The following is a 20,431-nucleotide window of genomic DNA, read 5'->3' on the forward strand; positions in this document are numbered from 1 at the left end:
GTGGTGTTGACAGTCGTAGACTCCCTGAGCCGTCTGCCCTTCTGCCCAACCCACCCCCAACTCCCGGTTCCTGCTCTCACCCTCCCCCGGGGATCCTTCCTGCCAAGGTCACCAAGGAACCAGCGTTGGACTCTCCCAGAGGACGTTCTTCGTCCTTCTCCAGAAGGGTCCAGCCCCATTCCACACCATCTTCTTCCCGGGGACTCTTCATGAGACCACCTTTCTCCTCCTGTGTCTTCTCCTGCTCTGTTCCAGTCTCCTTGCAGTCTGCTTGTCTCCTTACGTGTTGATGTTTGGGTAAGGGTGGCCCTAGGCCCTCGGCACCATGCACACAGAGATACCTGTCTCCTCTCATGGTCTCGCTGAACCACCAACTCACGATGACCATGACATCCATCTCTCTGACCCAGATTTTCTCACTGAGCTACAGATCACCACAGACAACTCAGACCCCACATGAGCACATCAGAGCTGTTCATCTTCCTGCAGAAAATTGTTCTTTTTGTAATCCAGAACTCACAGCACAGAACAGTGCATCAGTTCTAGTCTCCTGAACCCCCAGCCCCACAACCCGGACATCATCCGTGACTCGTTCCTGTCCTCTGCACAATCAACCACCAAGTCCTGCCGCTTGTACCTGTCGGCATCTCCCATAAGTGCCCCTTTCTCTGCACACCTGCCCAGTTCCCTGGCTTGGGCGAGAACGCCTGGCCGTTCCTCCGCCCCTCATCTCCCCCAGCCCACCCCCCGCCCCCACCATCACCCAGTTCCTGGTAACACCAGCAGAGGGATGACTGCGTGGCTTTAACAGCAGCTCTCCACAGATCGCTCATTTTCTCCCACCCTCCATGCCAGCTGCTGAGGGGTTCGTCTATTGGGGAGCAGTCGGAACTCAGAGGCACGTGACAAGCTCTGGCCAGGAACTTACAAAGTAGCTACTCTCCTCAGATTGGGGGTGTCGGGGGGTGGGTAAAAAGGAGGGATCCTGGAAGAGAGAAGGTCTAGGACTGAGGGGTCTAGGGGCTCTGCCAGATGGGGTCAGGGTCGGGGGTCAGCACGTGGCCACATCCTGGGCCCAGGGGAGGGAAAGAGTGAGACTGGAACTGGGGACAAGGGAGCCCACAGAAGAAGGAACCGGATAACACCACTCTCCCCTCCCCTCCCAGGCCTGAGGTCTAGGTGGGCTTGGCCACAGGCACAAAGCCTGCTTCCAACCAGGCTTCTGCAGCTGAAGGCAGAGGGGCCCCGAGCCTGGGTGAGACTGAGTCCAGTGGGAGGTCCTGGGGCTTAGGCTCCAGGCACAGGCAGCTACAGGAGCCTGGAGTCAGGCAGATCAGTGTAGAAAGACACAAAGAAAGTGTCTGGTCTGAGAGAGTTTATTGCCATCTGGAGGTTCAGAGCCTCCGATCAAAAAGTCCCCAGGCTCCCAGGGCACATGGAAGCCACCAGAATCATTGTCACCTTCTAAGGGATGAGCAAGGATGGGCCTGGCCTATGGCTCTTTGGTGCATGGCGGCCCAGGCTGCATCAGAGGCCTGGCACCTGAGAAGGACGGGCAGCCCTAGGCTTGGTTGGGGTTGGTGACTTTGCCCCAGAAGAGGATGTTCTTGGTATCTCTGTGAAGTATGGACAGCAGAAAGGGTCTATTGAAATGCACAGTCATCAGTGGACCAATTTTTCTGGACAAAAAAATAACTTTACTTCCTGTGGCGGCCGCAGCCTCCGTGCCCTCCTCGGCGACATCGAGCAGGGCCTTGTGGACCACCTGTGGGAACACGAGAGCATAATGCACTGTAGGTCTGGTGGGTGAGGGGTGAGGGGCCCGCCTGAGAGCCCGGAGGGGCAGACATTCATGCAGACTTGACCCTGGCCCATCACGGATTGGCGGGGTGGCAGGGGGATTTCCTCCTGACAGCCCGGTCCCTGGTTCTGAGTGGTTCTGATGCACAAACTGAGGCTCCCAGGCTGTGAGGGGTCGGCCCAGGATCGTGAAGATAAAGGGGAGGGGCCCCCTGATCTGGATGCCTCTCTGTCTGAATGCAGAGACTGTACTGCCCCCAAACACTCACTATTGGGAAGGGAACAATTGAAAGTGACTTTCTAGCAGCCTCTCCACCTGAAGCAGCTGCTGCGGATGTCCCTGGGGACCCACGGGCCTCCCTGCTCTTAGCCCTGTCTGCAATGACCTTGGCACCCTAGGCTACTTTGTGTGGATGTGGCTTCACATCCCTGAACCCCATAGGCTCCTTTACACACCTCCCTCCATGACCATGTCTTTTGGAAGGTGGGGTGCAGAGGAGGGCAAAGTGTGGCTCAGACACCCTGCCTCATTCGGAGGACCTTGTTTCTCGGAGCACAGTGCAAGGGGCCCTCTGTCTTTCTTTCACACCCCTCACACCTGCCATTCACACCCCCATTTTACAGGAAAACTGAGGCATCCAGCACTTTAGGTATTGGCTGCTGTCGGCAGTAAATGGGGGAGTGTGGATGGAATGGGGTCCATCCCCAGTTCACACCAGGCTCTTCCCCATGAATGGCTTCTGGGTCACAGTATATTACAGGGGAGGTAGGGACCAGCTTCTAACATGCTTGCCACCCAGCTCTCCTGAGCTTGGGGCAGATCCACGAGGGGGACGGGGTAATGAGAGATGCTGTTATTCACGCAAATTCAAGGTCATCCTGTTGTCCGCCCTGCCTTTACCATCAAGCTCAGATATGGAGGACAAATGATCTAACGTTTTAACACTCACCTGGGAAACTGCCAGGTTCTTCTCCCCTGTGACTCCTGACAAGTCGGCCTGGTGGGTGAAGACTTCCCTCACACCCAGCTGGGGAAGTATCCCTTCCAGATTATAGCTGCTGGAGATGGAAAACTTCGGCAGGTAGAGGTTGTCTATCTTCCTAGGAAGGGAGAAACAAGAATTTGAACACCTGCTTGCCTCAAGGCTCGCCTTCTCCCACCTCGCGGCATGGTCTTCCCTGGTTTCCTTTCTGACCACCCCCTTCTTGCTGGAAAGAAGTGCTCATTTCCTCAGTTTCTTGATCTCTCGTGCTGAAGGGACTGTGTTCGAAGGGCCTGGAGGGATCCTGAAACAAGCAAAGGAAGGTCCCCATCTTGGCTGTCTGGTGAGCTCCGTGAGAGCAGCAAGACTTCTGCTTCGGGGCAGAGCTGCTGGTGAGTTCTCAGAGCAAGAGCAGATACCTTCCATCTACAAGCCTCCCTCTCTCTCTCTCTCTCTCTCTCTCTCTCTCTGTTTGTATCTCTAAGACTTCTGTCATGGTCTGCCTGGTTTGGCACGAACCAGATCCGAGGAGGCTGTGACTCCCAGCAAACCCTGAGTCCCACGAGCAGGGAAGGTGTCAGTTTCTCTCCATATTCATTCATTCATTCATCCCCCTTCCATTCACTCAACACACATTCACTGAGCACCCACAAAGGGCTAGAACTGTGTTAAGTCAGGTGTCCTCAATGCTTTGTGAATCAGAGGTGTGTGAAAAATGTTCTAACCATTCACAACGAATCATCAGCCCTGGCCAGGTGGGAGCTAGAAACCGCCTCCCCGTGGCCCCACCCTCAAGGACCAGGCCCAGAATTCACTCTGCTTTGTGGGTCCTCCTTGACTTCAGTCATCCCAATTCCATATCCTAGCCTGTCTCTAACCTCAGGTTCATCTGAAACTTGACCACCTCTGACATGTCTCACGACGTGGATTGCTGCCCTGGGCTCCTAGCTGGTTGTCCTGCCTCCCTCCTTGTCCTCGTGGTCTATTCTCCACTCAGCCTCCTGGATGATCTTTTTTAAAACAGTACTCAGAACATACACTCTTTGGCCCAAGACCTTGGGATGACTCCCCATTTCACTTAGAGGAGGAAGAGGCAAGGTTCCCAGGGGTCTGCAGGGCGCTCCTGAACCCGAGCCGTCCCGCTGGGCCCCCTCACTTCTCCTGACTCTTGTGCTGCTCCAGCCTCTCTCACCTCACTAACCCTCAAACACACCAGACTTTGCACAGAGGCTTTGCATTGACTGTTCCCTCTGCCAAGAATGCTTTTCCCCAACCTACCCACAGGGCTCAGGTCCTCACCCCTTTCATGTCAATGCTCAAATATCACCTAATGGTGATCCTATTTAAAACCACGAACTACCTCCTGGTTGGTCCAGTTTTCCTTCTCATTTTACCCCACTCTATCACCCACCCACACACCCTCATTTCTTAATGTCCAACATACTAAATAACTGACCTATTTGTTATATCCCTCTATTTTCTCATTTTCCAGTGACAACGTAAGCTCCATGAGGGCAGGAGATTTTTGGTGTAATTGCGGACATGTCATCCGGGTCTACACCAGTGCCTGGCACCTACGAGGAGCTCCGTTAACCTACGTGACCTGAGCCAAATGGATGAACAGATTAATAAACGAATGTTAACGGCCAGCGCAGAGCTGGTGCTCAGAGCCCGTCTGGCTTTGGCCTTCAGCTGATCTCGGAACCATCTGTCCCCTCTGCCTTCAAGAGACTGAGACAAGGAGAGGGCAGGCATGAGGACTGGGTTGAGTTGAGGAGTCCCCAGGACCTGAACATGTCAACGTCAGAGGCAGCATCACCCCTGTCCCATTCAAGGTCATCATGTCTCATAGAACAAACATTTTCAGGCTCAAAGCCACACGGACAGCCAGGGCAGGGTGACCCCAAGCTCCACCTGTGTTGGGATGGCTTTCCCAGGGAGGAAGGAGGAGGCCCTGGGTGCTGGAGAGTCTGGGAGCGCCTGAGAAGGGAGGAAGGAGGGAAGGCCTCATCCCCAGGTCATCACCTCATCTGCAATGAGTCTGTCCACCTCCTCAGTGTCTCCGGGAGCAGGCTGGCCTCCACCGCCCCCATGCTGCCCTGGTCCGGGAGGATGAAGAGTGCACTGTCATTACTGGTGTACGGGAGCTCCACCATCGTGCAGCCCAGCGCCTCGTCTCGGAAGTAAGGTGCCCACACGTCCTCCAGGTTCATCATGGGCACCTTTACCGACCTGTGCTTGCTCACGTAGAACTTGGACTTGAAAGTGTCTCGGGGGTCAAAGGGTGTCTTCCATTTGGCTGAAGGTCAGAGAACTCCGTGAACACAAGGGCTGCCCTGCTCCGACCCCTCCTCCACCCGGGTTCTCTGGTTGATGGATACACTCCGAGTGCCATCGGCCCTGCCACCGGCCCCACCTTGGTCTGCTGGCAAGTGGGTAGGCCACTGGGGACGGGGTGATAAGCCACACAGGTCTGGTTGGAACATGACAGTGAGACAAAGACCTGGTTAATTGTGGTAAGTGAGAGACTAACAGGAGTTTGGGAATAGTGGGTGTAAAAGAGAGGTGGGGGAGAGGCAGGAGAGGGGAGAGATGGGAGAGGGGACCCCGAGCACTGTGAGGGGCGGCAGCAGGGGGAGCACGGGGAGGAACAGGGAATCCCTGACCCTCTAAAAGGGACAATACTAGTAACTCACTGGTAGTCATCGGCGTTACAATGTACAAACATGCCCACAGCCTGGTCAAACACGCCGAAACAAGGGGCAAATGGGGAATCTGAGGGTGGGACAGAGCTTGACTGAGGGGGGAGGGCATAGGGCATCCCCAGGAAGACTGGAGCCTTCAGTGAGGGGGGTGGGGAGAGCTCCTGGGGAGACTAGAGACCGGGGGCTTGCTGGGGAATGTGCACACCCCCTCACCCCCCACCCACACCCCACTGTTGGAGGCAGGAGAGGAGGGGAAAGCCAGGCCAGCTGGTGTGTCCCTAGGGCAGGCAGGGTGTTAGGAGGGACAAATCAGGAGACACAAAGAACAAGCAGCACATCGGGCCTGGATTAGCTTTATAGGGAAATCTTGTTTCTGGCCTTCATCTGCAGCCAGAAACACAGGCCCTGGGGGGATCTTCTCCAGGACTCAGCCAGAACCCCCAGTGCAGGCTTTCCGTGTCTCCACCCAGACTCCATGACGCTTCTATGGTTCTCTGTCTATTTTTGGTGCCCATGGGGACTGAGGCTCCACAGGGCCAACTCTGTCTGTGCATGCCCCGCCTCTTCAGAACTCATGGGCTGGGGAGGCTTGTGTTTGTCAAGTTCTGACCCGTGGGACCAGGCGCTGGACCAACTGGAACTTGAGAATGGGCCCTGTCCGGGATCCTGCCCTCCCCCAAGGTCCTTCTCCAGATGGTGACCCAGCTGACGCCACCCCCAAGATGATGGGGGGCACTGTTGCAGAAACCTGGGATGGCCAGGTTCCTTAAATGCTGTCTTCCCATGTAGACGGCACCTCCCTCCCCACCCCACCTGCCCCAGGCTGAGTCCCTGGCTAGGACAGAGCCCAGGTCAGAATGGCCCAGCAATGCCCAGACAGAGGGCTTCCTGAGCCTACGCACAGGCCCCTCTTCAGGGAGGAAGCTGAAGTTCATGCCCAGCCTAGAGGGATGTAAGGGGCCACTCCTTCCTCCTGGGAGCCAGGCATGTTTGAGTCAGAGTAACAAGCGCCAGTCTCCCTCAGACAAAGTGTTGCTGGGCCCCTCTGCAGGGACTTCCTACAGTGGCAGAACATCATTTGGAAAACCCTAAGACTAAGAGGGAACCCATGGAATGGGAGAAGATATTTGCAAATGACAGGACAGATAAAGGGCTGATATCGAAGATCTATAAAGAATGTCTCAAACTCAGCACCCAAAAACCAAATAACCCAGTCAAAAAATGGGCAGACGAATGAACAGACACTTCTCCAAATAAGACATACAGATGGCCAACAGACACATGAAAAAATGTTCCACATCATTAGCCATCAGGGACATTCAAATCAAAACCACATGGTGGGTACCTGGGTGGCTCAGTGGGTTAAGCCTCTGCTTTCAGCTCAGGTCATGATCCCAGGGTCCTGGAATCAAGTCCCGCATCAGGCTCTCTGCTCGCAGGGAGCCTGCTTCCCCCCCACCCCACTCTGTCTGTCTCTCTACCTGTTGGTGATCTCTCTTGCTGTCAAATAAATAAATAAATAAATAAATAAATAAAATCTTTAAAAAGAAAAAAAAACACATGGAGAGACCCCTTACACCAATTAGAATGGCAAAGATTAACAAGACAAGAAACAACAAGTGTTGGCAAGGATGTGGAGAAAGGGGAAACCTCTTACACTGTTGGGAATGCAAGTTGGTGCAGCCAATTTGGAGAACAGTGTAGAGATTCCTTAAGAAATTAAAAATAGAGCTACCCCACGACCCTGCAATTGCACTACTGGGTATTAACACCAAAGATACAGATGTAGTGAAAAGAAGGGACACGTGCACCTCAATGTTTATAGCAGCAATGGCCACGATAGCCAAACTATGGAAGGAGCTGAGATGCCCTTCAACAGATGAATGGATAAAGAAGATGTGGTCCCTATATACAATGGAGTATCACTCAGCCATTAGAAAGGATGAAGACCCACCATTTGTATCAACATGGATGGAACTTGAGGAGATTATGCTGAGTGAAATAAGTGAAGCAGAGAAAGACAACTGTCATATGGTTTCAGTCATATGTAGAACATAAGGAATAGCAAGGAGGACATTAGGGGAAGGAAGGGGAAACTGAAAGGAGGGATATCAGAGGGGGAGATGAACCATGAGAGACTATGGACTCTGGAAAACAATCTGAGGGTTTCAGAGCGGGGGTGATGGGGAATGGGGTAGTCTGGTGATGGGTATCAATGAGGGCACGTGTTCTAATGAGTGCTGGGTGTTATATGCAACTAATGAATCACTGAACACTGCATCAAAAACTAATGATGTACTGGGGCGCCTGGGTGGCTCAGTGGGTTAAGCCTCTGCCTTCGGCTCAGGTCATGGTCTCAAGTTCCTGGGATCAAGCCCCACATCTGGCTCTCTGCTCAGCAGGGAGCCTGCTTCCTCCTCTCTCTCTGCCTGTCTCTCTGCCTCCTTGTGATCTCTGTCTGTCAAATAAATAAAATTAAATTAAAAAAAAACTAATGATGTACTATACGGTGGCTAACTGAACATAATAAAAAAATATAAATAAAATAAAATAAATTTTAAAAATCCTAAGAGAAAACAATGCCTACAGGCAGGGCGAGGCCTCAGGGACCTGCCTCCTCCCCTCCCCCACCCCAGACCAGAGGCACCTGCTCCATGGTGGTTTCCCCAATAACACAGTTGACTGCACCAGGCCAGAATATGGCCCCAAAGTCTCAGAACTAAAACTCTGCTTCCAAACCCTAAGCCAGGCACTCACCTTTAAGGAAGATGTAATTCACCAGGACCATGGCTGTGTTCAGGTCAAGGTCCTTGACCAGATCCACAATTCTCCCCTGGGTCTGATTCCTCACGTAGTCATTGATGAGCTTCTTGGCGGAGGCAGAGTCCTGGAAGTTGGTGGAGAAGGCCTCAGAGGCGTAGAGCGCCCTGGCATCTTCCATGAACTTCTCCAGCAGCTTGAGCGACTCACTGATGAACATGGCGTTGCCCACGCTCAGCTGCAGCTCGTTGTTGGGTTGGTGGAGGGTTCGCAGCAGGTGCTGGAAACCCCGGTGGATTTCGGTGTCAGGGGTCTCTGTGAGGTTGAACTTGAGGCCTTCGAGGATCTCCGTCAGGGTGGTGTTTTGGGCCCCCAGGGATAGGAAGGCCAAGGCGATAGAGACGCTTAGTGGGGAGAAGATGACATTCTTGTTGGGGGTCCTCGAAGCCAGTTGCTTATAGAGGCTGAGGGCGAAGTCAGTGTTGCTGGAGGCTAATCGGAGGCTGTCCACAGGAGTTTCATTGTGTAGGTCCTCCTGGGTCACATTTGGAGGGTCAAGCACGCCCCCCGGGGCGCAGTGGACAGGGGGGCAGAGCCCAGCCACCAGGAACCCCAGAGCCAAGAGGAGCCACATCCCCTCTGTCCTCAATTCTGAAAAACAAAGCTCCTTTAAGTGTTGGGGGGCCAGATGGTGCCCCAACTGCCTCCCATTGCTCCCTCCGCCCCCACCGTGTGGCCTGTGTTCCAGCCTCTGCTTCTCTTAGCTTTGAGACTTTCCTGGGTAGGCACGCTCATAGGCACCCAACATACACAATTATATGACCCTCGAGGTATGTACTGTACGTACTGTACGTACTGTAATTTTGCCACTTTCCCCGAGGGAGAAACTGGGCGCAGAGCAGAGAGGGGCTCACTCACAGTCGCTGCAGCAAGTGGGGGAGCAGAGGGAGGAAGCTGGTCAGCCTGGCTCCCGACTCCTGGTTGGGGGAGAGCAGGGTGGGCTTCAGAGCTGCAGAGACCTGGACTGGGATTTCATCTGGGCTACTTGCCATTGCTCTGTGCTGACAAGTAAGTGACTGACCCTCTCTGAGCCTTGGTTCCCACCTCCGTACAACATGCTGAGTAGCTCCCATGAGACACACCATGAAGGTGCTGGGCTCCTAACGGGGTTGCCAAGGCGTCCCTCTTCCCACAGGCCACCCACTCTCTGAAACTGCCCACCATGCCAGAGCTGTGGGTCCGTGGGGAGAGGGGATGGAGGTACTGCAGGAAAGAGCCGGAGAGAGGGGCTGAGTTCAAAGCTGGTGAGAGCAGCCAGCAGGGTTGTTTACCTTCAGCCTCGTCTACTCAGGCCCAGAGTGCAGAAGAGAAAAGGTCAGCTTCAGAGGTGGGGAGGGGAGTACGGGAAGGGGAGGGGAGCCGAGCTGAGCTGCCTTCCATCCGCAGGCCAGTGGGAGGAGCCCAGGAGCTGTAGCTTCTGGAATTGTCTCCTCGGTCTGCTTACCCTGGGGCTAATGCAACCGTTTCTTGGAAAGAGTTAAACATCCCCGGCCCCGCCCCCGAATCATTTCTGGAGCAAAAGAACTTTGTTTGGACAAGTTGGCAGGCTGGCTCTGTTTCTGAGCAGCTTGTCTTTTCAGTTGCTGGACGGACACTGCCTGCCTGTCTGTCTGCCTTCTGCTTGGCCAGGGGCCTTGGAGGGGAGAGGAGCCGTAGGACAGTCCTCCCCTTAGAGACCCCCTGGACTCTGCCCAGAGGGACTCTGCCCACATCAGTCTGGTCCGCATCTCGCTGTGAGAGCAGTGCCCGGTCCCAGACAAGGGGAGGGGGGGCCTCGTGCCCTGGCGGGGGGGGGGGAGTTGCCTTCCAGAGCATCTGCTGTGGGGGGTACAGAGGTGGCTAAACTCAGAATCCCGTAGTGTGTGAGGCAGAAACGCCAAAGAGACCCTTGGGATATGCCCCCTTTTGCAGGTGGGAAAACTCAGACCCAGATGGAAGATATGTCTCCACAGGGCATGGCCTTTGGGGCCAGCCCTAGAGCTGTCCCCAGCGCTCTGGGATGCCCTTGCCAGGCTCCCTCCTGCCTCAGAGGCTCCAGACCAAGGCCTAGAACCTCCCTAGAAAAATGGATTCCTTTGCTCCTGGGATATCACGGATTACCTGCCGTTGCTGCTGGCTGTCCTCAGCAGATTCCAAAGCCACCGCCTGCCCAGAGTGCTGGATTTTCATGGGCGCTGACTCCTATTTACCCGTGCGAAGAACTCCTCCCCTTGCTTGGGAAATGTTGGCAAGGACACCCAAGTGTTCTGTTTTCACCTGGGGTAACCAAATAATCATTTCTGGTAGCATGAATTCATCAGAGCTAGTGGAATCAGCCAGTTACAGGAACAGCCCCCAACTGGCTTCTTAGAACAAAACAAAAAGCAACTTTCCCCTTTCATTTTTGTCTTATGTTTGTGAAATAGTCATTGAGGAGCATGTGAAAACTGAGAAAATACACAGAAGGACATTGATAACGGTCCCCCAAATTTCATCCCCCAGCTAACAGCTCGTGATTTCTGTTACAAGTCACTTTCTTTGACATGTGTGTGTATGTGATGTGAAACTTCATACACACACTCAGATATATTTTTAAAAATGCAACACTCTTTATTTGCCTGTAGATGGATTTGGGTTTTAGGCACCCCTCCCCTATTCCCAGATTGAGGGTGTCAGTCTGAGGAGCTCGAGCATAGGGGAGCACAGGGGTTGGGGGCCTCTGGTCTCAGGCACCCTCCATCCTGGGCAGCTTTCTCTTCATCGGAGGGCCCTTCCACTCTTGATTCGCACTCAGAGATGTGGTGACCTTGAGGTCTCCTTGGGCTTTCTCCCAGGCCTTTCTTGGGCTCCTGAGAAAACCTTTTCCTTGATCCCTCATGGTCACGACCCTCCATCCATGACAAACTCCGACAGACGTAGGGTGCCACAGAGCATAGCTGGGAAACCACCAGGTTGTCGGTAAGGGTGTGGCTGTGGCCTGCCGGGAATGTCGCCAGCTGTGTGTGGCCTCAAGCAACTGGAAATCCCTCAGGCTTAACCTCCCTGTCTCTACAAAGCAGATAGTGACATTTTCCTGGCAGGGTGATGCAAAGGGTAAATGACATAACACGGATCATAAGCTTCCTTCTGATAGGACCGTTTGTGCTGTGCTGTGTCCTGGGGTACTTACCAAGTTCGTGCTGGCCAATAAGCACTGAGGTGACTAAGGAGAGTTCCGGTTCCATCCTTCCTAAAATGGTGGCTTAATGCCCTTTTAGTTTCCAAATATTTTCAGAATTGAATACATATTATAATCTTACACAGAATCCCAGGGTCTCCTGGGTGGCTCAGTCAGTGAAGTGTCTACCTTCAGCTCAGGTCATGATCCCAGGGTCCTGGGATTGAGTCCCACATCGGGCTCCCTGCTCAGTGAAGAGCCTCCTTCTCCCTCTGCCCCTCCCCCTGCCTATGTTCTCTCACTGTCATATAAATAAACAAGGTATTTTTTAAAAAATTACTCAGAATTCCTTGTATGCAAATAATGAATCATGGAACACTCCATCAAAAACTAATGATACACTATATGGTGACTAACATAACATAATAAAAAAAATTACACAGAATCCCACAGAAATAGTGGTTAAAACAAGGCTACAGTTTATTTCTCACTCACATCCGTTCAGGTGTGGACGTGGGTTGATTTGGCAGCTACACTTGGTCGGGGGCCCGGGCTCCTTCTCTTTTGTTGCTCTGACATTCCTGGAGTATGTTTGCTGGGTCCTCCCCCTCCTCCTTTCACTCTATCCTACCAATTACAGAGAAGCCCTTCCCCCAATGGAATTTTCTCTCTCTCTCTCTCTCTCTCTCCCTCTCCTTCTCTTTCTTATTCCCAAAGCCTCCCAATCCTGAACCCTCTACTTCTCCGTGAGACCTGAAATCATCATTCATTCCTTCAGGGCCATCAAGTGGCCCTATGGGTGGGGCCGGGTGGGGGTGCTTTGTCCGCAAGCAGAACATCTACTAGAACATCAGTGCCCGCCGTTCCTGGACTGACCGCCTCTTTGTATAGCCCCAGTCCTTCGTTTTGTTGAATAGATCTCTGTCCCTTTTGCATCTCAAGCATTGTCACCAAGCCTTGTGCTATGCCAGCCTCCCGAAAGAGGAATGTATGACTTGCCCAAGGACCCTTAGCTGTTAAATGGTGGAGCTGGTGGAGTTTGGGCAAAATCAACCCAATGTCAAATCCAGGCTCTCCCGACCTTCCCATGCTCAAAAAAAAGAAAAAAAAAAGAAAAGCGTTTCCATCCTTGAACTTATGACAGAAAATGCCAATCTTGGGAGTATAATTCTCTTAAGATTTTATGTATCTATTTTAGAGAAAGTGAGAGCAGGGAGGGATAGAGGGGGAGTGGGAGAGAAAAATAATCTGAAGCAGAATCCACACTGAGTATAGGGCCCAGCCCCATGGGACTTGATCCCACGACCTCGAGATCATGACCTGAGCCAAAACCAAGAGTCAGACACTTCACTGACTGAGCCACCCAGGTGCCCCTTGGGAATATAATTTTCTTTTAAAGATTTTATTTATTTATTTGAGAGAGAGAACAGTGAGAGACAGCATGAGGGGAGAAGGTCAGAGGGAGAAGCAGAGTCCCCATGGAGCTGGGAGCCCCATGTGGAACTTGATCCCAGGACTCCGGGACCATGACCCAAGCTGAAGGCAGTTGCCCAAGCAGCTGAGCCACCCAGGTACCCCGGGAATATAATTCTTGTACAGGTGTTGAGGACACTTTAAAAAAAAAAAAAAGATTTTATTTATTTATTTGACAGACAGAGATCACGAGTAGGCAGAGAGGCAGGCAGAGAAAGAGGGGGAAGCAGGTTTCCCACTGAGTAGAGAGCCCGATGCGGGGCTTGATCCCAGGACCCTGAGATCATGACCTGAGCCGAAGGCAGAGGCTTTAACCCACTGAGCCACCCAAGTGCCCCAGAGGACACTATTTTTATAAGGTGTGGCTTGTCCATAGGTCTGAGTAGGGAAGGCTGCCTCTTTAATGTGGATTGGGGTCCCAGCTGAATAAGGGCTGTCCTTGCCTGTCCCCATGTCCTACTTGGGACAACAGATGGGCATTTTTCTCGGACTTGAGATGGACCGAGGTAAGCAGACCAAAGGGAGCTGGAAAGTTCCACTTGGCTTTGGCGGGGTCAGGGCCAAGGTCTCCAGCAGCCTACTGCTGGGGCTCAGGGCACCTGGCAATGTAGAGAGAGACAGGCAGAGGCCAGAGGGGCACTGGCCTTTGGGGTCCGTTTGGGTATGTCTGTTGCACCTGCCTCAAAGGGGAAGATGGGAAAGTCAGACCACAGGGGCTCAGCCCCGGACCTGAGGCTGGCAGGTGCTCTGTCTGTGAGACAGTCACTCTTACTGTCTCCAGCCACATATGGCATCCATCAAGACTGGACTGACTTGGGTCTTGCAAATGTGACCATTGTGCTCTGTTGACCGTTTTCCATAGTTCTCACCTTCCCGTTGTTACCACTGATTTCCGAATGCCAGTTTGGCACAGGCAGGCTCCAGAAAGCCTTAGGAAAAGAGTTGGGCACCCCATTTGGGCTGCGGTTGCATGTGGAAAAGAGTGTACTTCTGGGGTGCAACCAGGGCAGGGGTGTGTGGCAGGAACCCGAGTAAGAGGGTGTCCCACCTCCACAGAACAGGAGAGGCTGGGAGGGACAAAGGCCAGATCCTTCCAGAGAGCTTCTTCCTGGAGGCTGGGGAGGCGGTGGTCATGGGAAGGGCCCCACTTAGCCAGGCTCCTCCCACGTCACAGCTCTGCCACCACCTACCAGCTGGGTGACTTTAGGCTCGTCCTTTCACCTCTCTGAAACTCCTTTGTCAATCATTGCTCCTTAAATAATTCTTAGGAAGCAGAAATGAGACCCTGATAACTGCCCAAGCCCCAGAGTGGGTCGTGCCTTCTCTCCTCCAGGCCAGTGAGTGGACTCAGCTCCTGGAAGGAAAAGTACAGAGGGCGGCCCGCTGCCTCTGACACTCAGTCCTCTCTCTGGCTGTGTTTGCGCTGACCTGGTTTCCTGTGGCTGGAGATGCTGGCTGCGGATCGGAGGCGTGTTTGCCAGCTCCCCTCAGCACCACCCTGACTGTGCCCCCATGAATTCCGGGTGCCCGTGGGAGGATCTGGCCGAGCAGGAGCAGGGACACTTCCCACCTCTGTTTTGCTTGCAGCTTGGTCATCTGTCCCTTTAAGGAGGAAGCAGCTTGCCATCATCTGCTCATCTGCTTTCATTTCCTGTTCTAGGCCGCATCTGGGAACTCCTGGTGAACGGGGACTTTGGGTTCGGAGCAGCCCTGTCCCCGACTTACCCCTGACACCCTGATGTACCCTGAGTTTTACATCTGAAGGAAACGGAGGCACAGAGAGATGGCACAGGTTCCAGGTGGCAGGAAGCCCACGCTCCTGCCCTCTCTGAGAGACGTGGTGTCCATCCTGGCTGGCCTAGGCCCAGCCCCACCGTGGTGGCCCACCAACCTCAGACCCAACAGCCCTGCTGAAGGCAGCTTTGTCCTCGCTCTGTGCCAGCCCATGGCCGGGTCCCCGCATTTGGTCTGGAAAACACGGCTGGTGGCCCGGCAGTGGGTGAGAGGTTTCTGACGTTAGGGTCGCGGGACGGGAGGGGGACCATAGGCTGCAGAGCTCTTGGTAAACCCAGGTATGGTTGAGGGGAAGCCCTTTTGAGCCCCCACTTCGTCCCACACCCCCTCTAGCAGTCTGGGCTGGCCTCAGACCCTCTCCCAGGCCGCAGGCCCTTTCCAGTCCCCCAGGCAGGAGGGTGTCCCATCAATCACCTCCCACATCTCACCTGGGGGGATGTGACTCTTTCCAAGCTCCAGAGATTTCTGGTAAGAAGAATGTGGACACCACTGTCTCCTTGGCGTCTTTCCTAAGTGATCTCTGAAAAGGATCACACCGTAAATCGAACCCCCTGCTGTTCCCTGCCCGCCCCCAACCTGCCTGTTCCTTCCTGCCTCCCAGTGAATGGTGCCTCTCTCTCTCCCAGACTGGGGGCTTTCCCCCCGCCCCTTCAGTGTGGGGCGGGGTCTCCCTCCTCCAGGTCCAGTTCTGAGGCCCCCCACTCCAGCCCCCTCCACTAGCACTGCTTCCCACAGCAGGGACCCTCAAGCTGTGTGCTCTCGTCCCCACCAGCACCCTCCATCCCATTTGCTACAGAATCGCTTTAAGAATATGGGTCCTCTATGTGGAGAAAGGGGAACCCTCCTACACTGTTGGTGGGAATGCAAGCTGGTGCAGCCACTCTGGAAAACAGCATGGAGTTTCCTCAAAAAGTTGAAAATAGAGCTACCCTAAGACCCAGCAATTGCACTACTGGGTATTTATCCCAGAGATACAAACGTAGTAATCCGAAGGGGCACGTGCACCCAAATGTTTATAGCAGTAATGTCCACAATAGCCAAACTATGGCAAGAACCTAGATGTCCATCAACAGATGAATGGATAAAGAAGATATGGTATATATATACAGTGGAATACTATGCAGCCATCAAAAGAAATGAAATCTTGCCATTTACAACAACATGGATGGAACTAGAGGGTATTATGCTGAGCAAAATAAGTCAATCAGAGAAAGATAATTATCATATGATCTCCCTGATATGAGGAAGTGGAGATGCAATGTGGGAGGTTTAGGGGGTAGGAAAAGAATAAATGAAACAAGATGGGATCGGGAGGGAGACAAACCATAAGAGACTCTTAATGTCACAAAACAAACTGAGGGGGGTTAGGGGGGAGGGGAGTAGGGAGAGAGGGGAGTAGGGAGAGAGTGGTGGGGTTATGGACATTGGGGAGGGTATGTGCTATGGTGAGTGCTGTGAAGTGTGTAAACCTGGCGATTCACAGACCTGTACCCCTGGGGCTAATAATACATTATGTGTTTATAAAAAAATAAAAATTTAAAAATGAAAAAAATTAATAATAATAAAAAAAGAATATGGGTCCTCCAGGGCCCTGTCCCTCTTGGAACCCTGGCAGCCTCCCCTGGTCCAGAAGCCCCTATATGTTCTAAACTCCCAGCCCCACCCCTACAGTTGGGACACCAGACCTCAGGGGCCTGAAATACACTCCGCAGAGCAGAGCTGTCTCTACAGAACCCACGGCCCCCCAGCTTGGACCAGGAGAAGGGAGGGTTTTGGCTTCCTTTACAGGCAAGGAAACCTACTGGAACATTCTGTCTCAGGCTTCGGTTTGATGCAATCATGGGTGAGTCAACACCTTTGTTATACTTTGGGCTGCACGTCGTGTGGCAGGAGGCCTCCCGTGGTCCTTTCTGGTAGAACCAACCCTCCTTTGACTAGGCCAGATGTGTCCCCACTCCTCTTCCCGTGCTGTGTCCGTGATTGTCACTTCCCCCATCTCTGCAGTGAAACTGTTGGCTTCTGGCCAATGGGGATGTGCTTCTCGCTCATCCTTGCTCCCTACAGAGAGAGCTGCCAGAATTAGCAAGCAAAAATGCTCACAATGCCTGGGCCATACTTCTACTAAAAAGTGATTTATTACCTGGAGTTCTCATTTAGCTGGGTGTCCTGTATGGTGTCACCAGCCCACCTGCAGGGTGTGTTGGGGGTCCCACCCAAGGAAGAGGGAAGTCTTAGGCAGTGACCTGAGGCCTTGCAGAGGCACAGAATCCTCTTGAACCAGCTGGCTGTCCCCTCATTCATTCCTCCAATGAGAACCCACTGTGGGCCAAGCCCTATGCCGGGCACTGGAGTGGAGAGGCAACTTTAGGGCCCTCACGGACTTCATGGTCTTTGAGAGACACAGACACTTGGAAAGAAGCTAACTATGATATGGAAAGTGCTAGAGGGAGGCACGGGGAGCTGGGATGCCAGGGCTGGGCTGGGGAGTCAGGAAAGCTCCCCGGGCAGGGACCTCTGAGCAGAGTCCCAAGGAAGGGCTTTCAGTGCTCAGATGGGCATGAGCTCCAAGGTGCACTCGGGTTTTGTGGGTTTGCTCCCTGGCTGTTGGCCTGAAAAAATTAGCTGGAAAAACACCTGAAAGCAGAGAGCATCTGGGCCCGTGAGCCCCTGCAGGATGAGGGTCATTGGGCCCTGAGCGTGGGTGGGTGGCAGCTGCAGGGAGGAGGGGGCACCGAGGGCCTGGGCCCAGTGAGACAGCCCTGTCCCCCGACCAGTGGAGACACCAGTTCTGCATGTGCATCTGAATCTGGGGACGAATGGACACCTTGTGTGTCGGCTCATGGGCACACCCGGGAGCCCAGGCTCAGGCCCACACACCCCAGCTCCCCTCATACTCCTTCACCCCCCTTCCCAGGCCTACCAGACCCACCTTCCCATTCCCATCCCAGACCGGCCCCAGGGCCCTTAATATTTGCAAAGGAGCAGGGACCCGATCAAGTCCACGGACGGTTTGTGGCAGCCTCTCTGGCAGGCTGAGGCAGAAGGAGGGGCTCCCAGAGAAGACTCTGGAGGACCCCCTGCCCCCAGGCGTCCAGCGGATGCTCAGCTCTTAGAACCACTGAGAAGGATGCGGTGGGATTAGCCACAGAGCAGCCACAGCTCTCCAGCAGGCGGGACATAGGCACATGCGTGTGTGTGTGTGTGTGCACGCGTGCGCACATACGTGTGGGCTGCAGCGTGGCTGTGTGTAGGAGCGTTTTGCTATCTGTACCCTGCCTGTATGCCTTCATGGACAGTCACCATGAGTGGTGGTTTATGGACACACACTGGGCTCTCCCAAGTGCCGAAAGGACCTGGCCATTTTGGAGCCACCTCCCTCCTACCTCATTCCTTGCAGAAAGGTGACAGATAATCCGTTCAGGGGTGCGGCTTTGCAGGAAACTGGAGAAGGGCACCGATGTCACCTGCTTGCCATCCCCGATCCCTCGAAGCAGGAGGCTCTCTGACTCTTTGTGAACGGAGACATACGTGCGGAGGCAGAGGGCAGCGCCAGGCATCAGCGGGTGGCATCCAGTGCCAGGTACACAGGTGGCATCCGGCGGTCACTCCCTGCCCCGGCACCCTACACGGTGACATGGGTGCAGATGATGAGTGAGACTCCGGTCTCCAGCCACGTGTGTCCTCTTTCAGTCCCGCGAGCGGAACGGACTCTCTGCCGTCTGAGTCTTTGCTCGTGATCTTCACCCGGTCCAGTCCTGCTTGTCCCTCAGACTGCAGCTTCCATGCTGCCGCCTCAGGGCTCCCTCTGGACCTCCAACTGCAGGAGGTCTCCCCATCTGTCCCTCTGGCACCCCACACTTCTCCTTTACTGGCCTCCAGCTTCTGCCTTTACAACCCACTCCCGCCCCTATCCCCTCCTCTGCTTTGCTTTTTCTCTTCCTTAACATTTTTCTAAAGAAAACAGCTTTTTATTTCACAACAGGTTGTGACAGACGGAAAAGCAGTAAAAACAGTGCAGGGAGTTCCCATGACATAAACATCTGAGGTCTCTGCGGCGTATTTATCGAAACGGAGAAGTGAATGTCTGTACAATGCAGACTTACTTGTATTTTAACAGGTTTTCCACTACTGTCCTCCTGCTCTTCCTGGATCCCATCCAGAAAAGCACATTACGTTTAATTTCCTCGTCTCATCCATTTCCCCTGGGGGGTGGCAGCTCCCCAGGTGTCTGGGGACACTACAGACAGGTGCGTTATGAGCAGCAGAAATGTATTTCGCAGCGATCCAGGGGCTGGAAGTCCGAGGTCAGGGCCAGTGTGATGGGTGCAGAGCCCCCTTTGGTCACAGGCTTCAGGTCTGTGCCCTGCCTCAGGAAGGAGCAAGGGAGCTGTCTGCGGTGCCTTTCCCAAGGTCAGGAATCCTACTGATGGGGGCTCCACCCTCATGACCTACCCACCTCTCAAGGGCCCCTCCTCCTACACCACCTTGGCGGGGTGGGGGGTGGGGGGGCATTAGGGTTTCGACCGCTTAGTTAACGTGATGGGCACCAGTGTCCTTCCCTCCCTGGGCTCTGTTTATAGAAGCGAGGTGCCCCGTTGAGCTCACTCGCCACAACTCTTGTCATCAACAGACATGCGTCATACTCTATTTCTTTTATTCCTTGTTATTTCTTTATTTCACTGTCTCTCCAGGCAAGATCATAGCTTCACCAGGGCAAGGATTTGGGGGATTTCCTTCCTTTATCTCCAGCACCCGGGACAGTTCCAGACACAGAGTGGGCGTTGGATAAACTCCTCAGACGAACCCATCGCCCTCACCACAGTTTGTACTCCCAGTTTATCTGTTCGGTTAGCTGGTGGTGGCCAGAGCCCGTGTCTGCCGGGCCACGCTTGTACCCTTGTATGAATTCCAGGCCCGAGGCCCCGTCGGTGGCCCCTACACAATGGCCCTTGGCTGAAAGAATGTAAATAAGCAAGAGTGGGAAGGGCGAGCTCGCTGGGGTGTGAAATGTTTCCTCTTGGAGTCCAAGGTCATTTTCCTGGCCCAGGTCTCTGCAGAAGAGGCAGGGGGGCAGAAGTCCTCGGCCCTAGCATTGTCTTCTGAGTTCTGGAGGCAGTGGGTTCGCTAGGGGAGGTCCTGAGAGTCCATGTGGTCAGAGAGGGAGATGATAGTGGATTCCCAAGAACAAACTGGGAGTTGGCAATAGCAGCAGGAACTCGAAGGGAAGTGGCTCCTAAGGGCTAAGTTGTGTCCCCAACCCCATCCATCTGTTGAAGCCCTAACCCCCAGCACCTCAGGATGACGTTGTATTTGGAGACAGAGCCTTTAAAGAGGTGATTCAATTAAAATAAGGTCAGTAGGGTGGGCTCTGATCTAGTCGGACCAGGGGAGACTGGGAGGCCGAAGAAGAGGTTAACACCCCGAGAGATGGCCATGTAAGGGCAGAAAGAGAGGAGACCATCTGGGAGCCCAGAAAAAGGAGAGGGCCCTCCGGACGACCCAACCCTGCTGATGCCTGGGTCTCAGACTCCAGCCTCCAGGACTGTGACATCACACAGTTTCTGCTGTTAAACTGCCCTGTTACTGGATAGGACGGACGAGGTCAAGGGGAGAAAGGGCCGGTGGGGCACTGGGGGAGCAGGGGCACGCGGTGCGAGCGAGCACCCCCTACAGGGCTGAGTGGAGGTGTCTGCTCGCATGCCAATGGGAGGGTGAGGCAC

At 53.9% G+C, this 20,431-nt stretch overlaps 1 protein-coding gene across 3 annotated transcripts; it reads right to left on the reverse strand.

Annotated features, from left to right (window-relative positions):
* Positions 1 to 1,375: 1,375 nt before the first annotated feature.
* On the reverse strand, positions 1,376 to 10,490 carry SERPINA3 (serpin family A member 3). 3 transcript variants are annotated; one of them, XM_032837420.1, is made up of 5 exons: positions 10,413 to 10,490; positions 8,246 to 8,899; positions 4,809 to 5,082; positions 2,751 to 2,901; positions 1,376 to 1,765 (listed from the first exon to the last, which is right to left on the reverse strand). In XM_032837420.1, the coding sequence occupies exons 2-5, from the start codon at positions 8,880 to 8,882 to the stop codon at positions 1,562 to 1,564; spliced, it is 1,266 nt and encodes a 421-aa protein (XP_032693311.1). In that variant the 5' UTR covers positions 8,883 to 8,899; positions 10,413 to 10,490; the 3' UTR covers positions 1,376 to 1,561. The 3 variants fall into 3 exon arrangements, with proteins under 3 accessions (XP_032693311.1, XP_032693310.1, XP_032693312.1); XM_032837419.1 differs by having other exon boundaries at positions 10,409 to 10,482; XM_032837421.1 differs by lacking the exon at positions 10,413 to 10,490 and adding an exon at positions 9,580 to 9,600.
* Positions 10,491 to 20,431: the final 9,941 nt, after the last annotated feature.

This window comes from Lontra canadensis, unplaced genomic scaffold (genome assembly GCF_010015895.1).
Source record: "Lontra canadensis isolate GAN:19392208 unplaced genomic scaffold, GSC_riverotter_1.0 scaffold98, whole genome shotgun sequence".
In the NCBI taxonomy this organism is placed as follows: Eukaryota; Metazoa; Chordata; class Mammalia; order Carnivora; family Mustelidae; genus Lontra; species Lontra canadensis.

Coding starts and splice junctions, on each gene's coding strand:
- SERPINA3 (XM_032837420.1), bottom strand. CDS start 8,882: ATGTGGCTCCTCTTGGCTCTGGGGTTCCTGGTGGCTGGGCTCTGCCCC. Junction 2,902..4,808: donor ACAGACTCATTGCAGATGAG/GTGATGACCTGG, acceptor CTCCCTTCCTAG/GAAGATAGACAACCTCTACC. Junction 1,766..2,750: donor AGAACCTGGCAGTTTCCCAG/GTGAGTGTTAAA, acceptor GTGTTCCCACAG/GTGGTCCACAAGGCCCTGCT.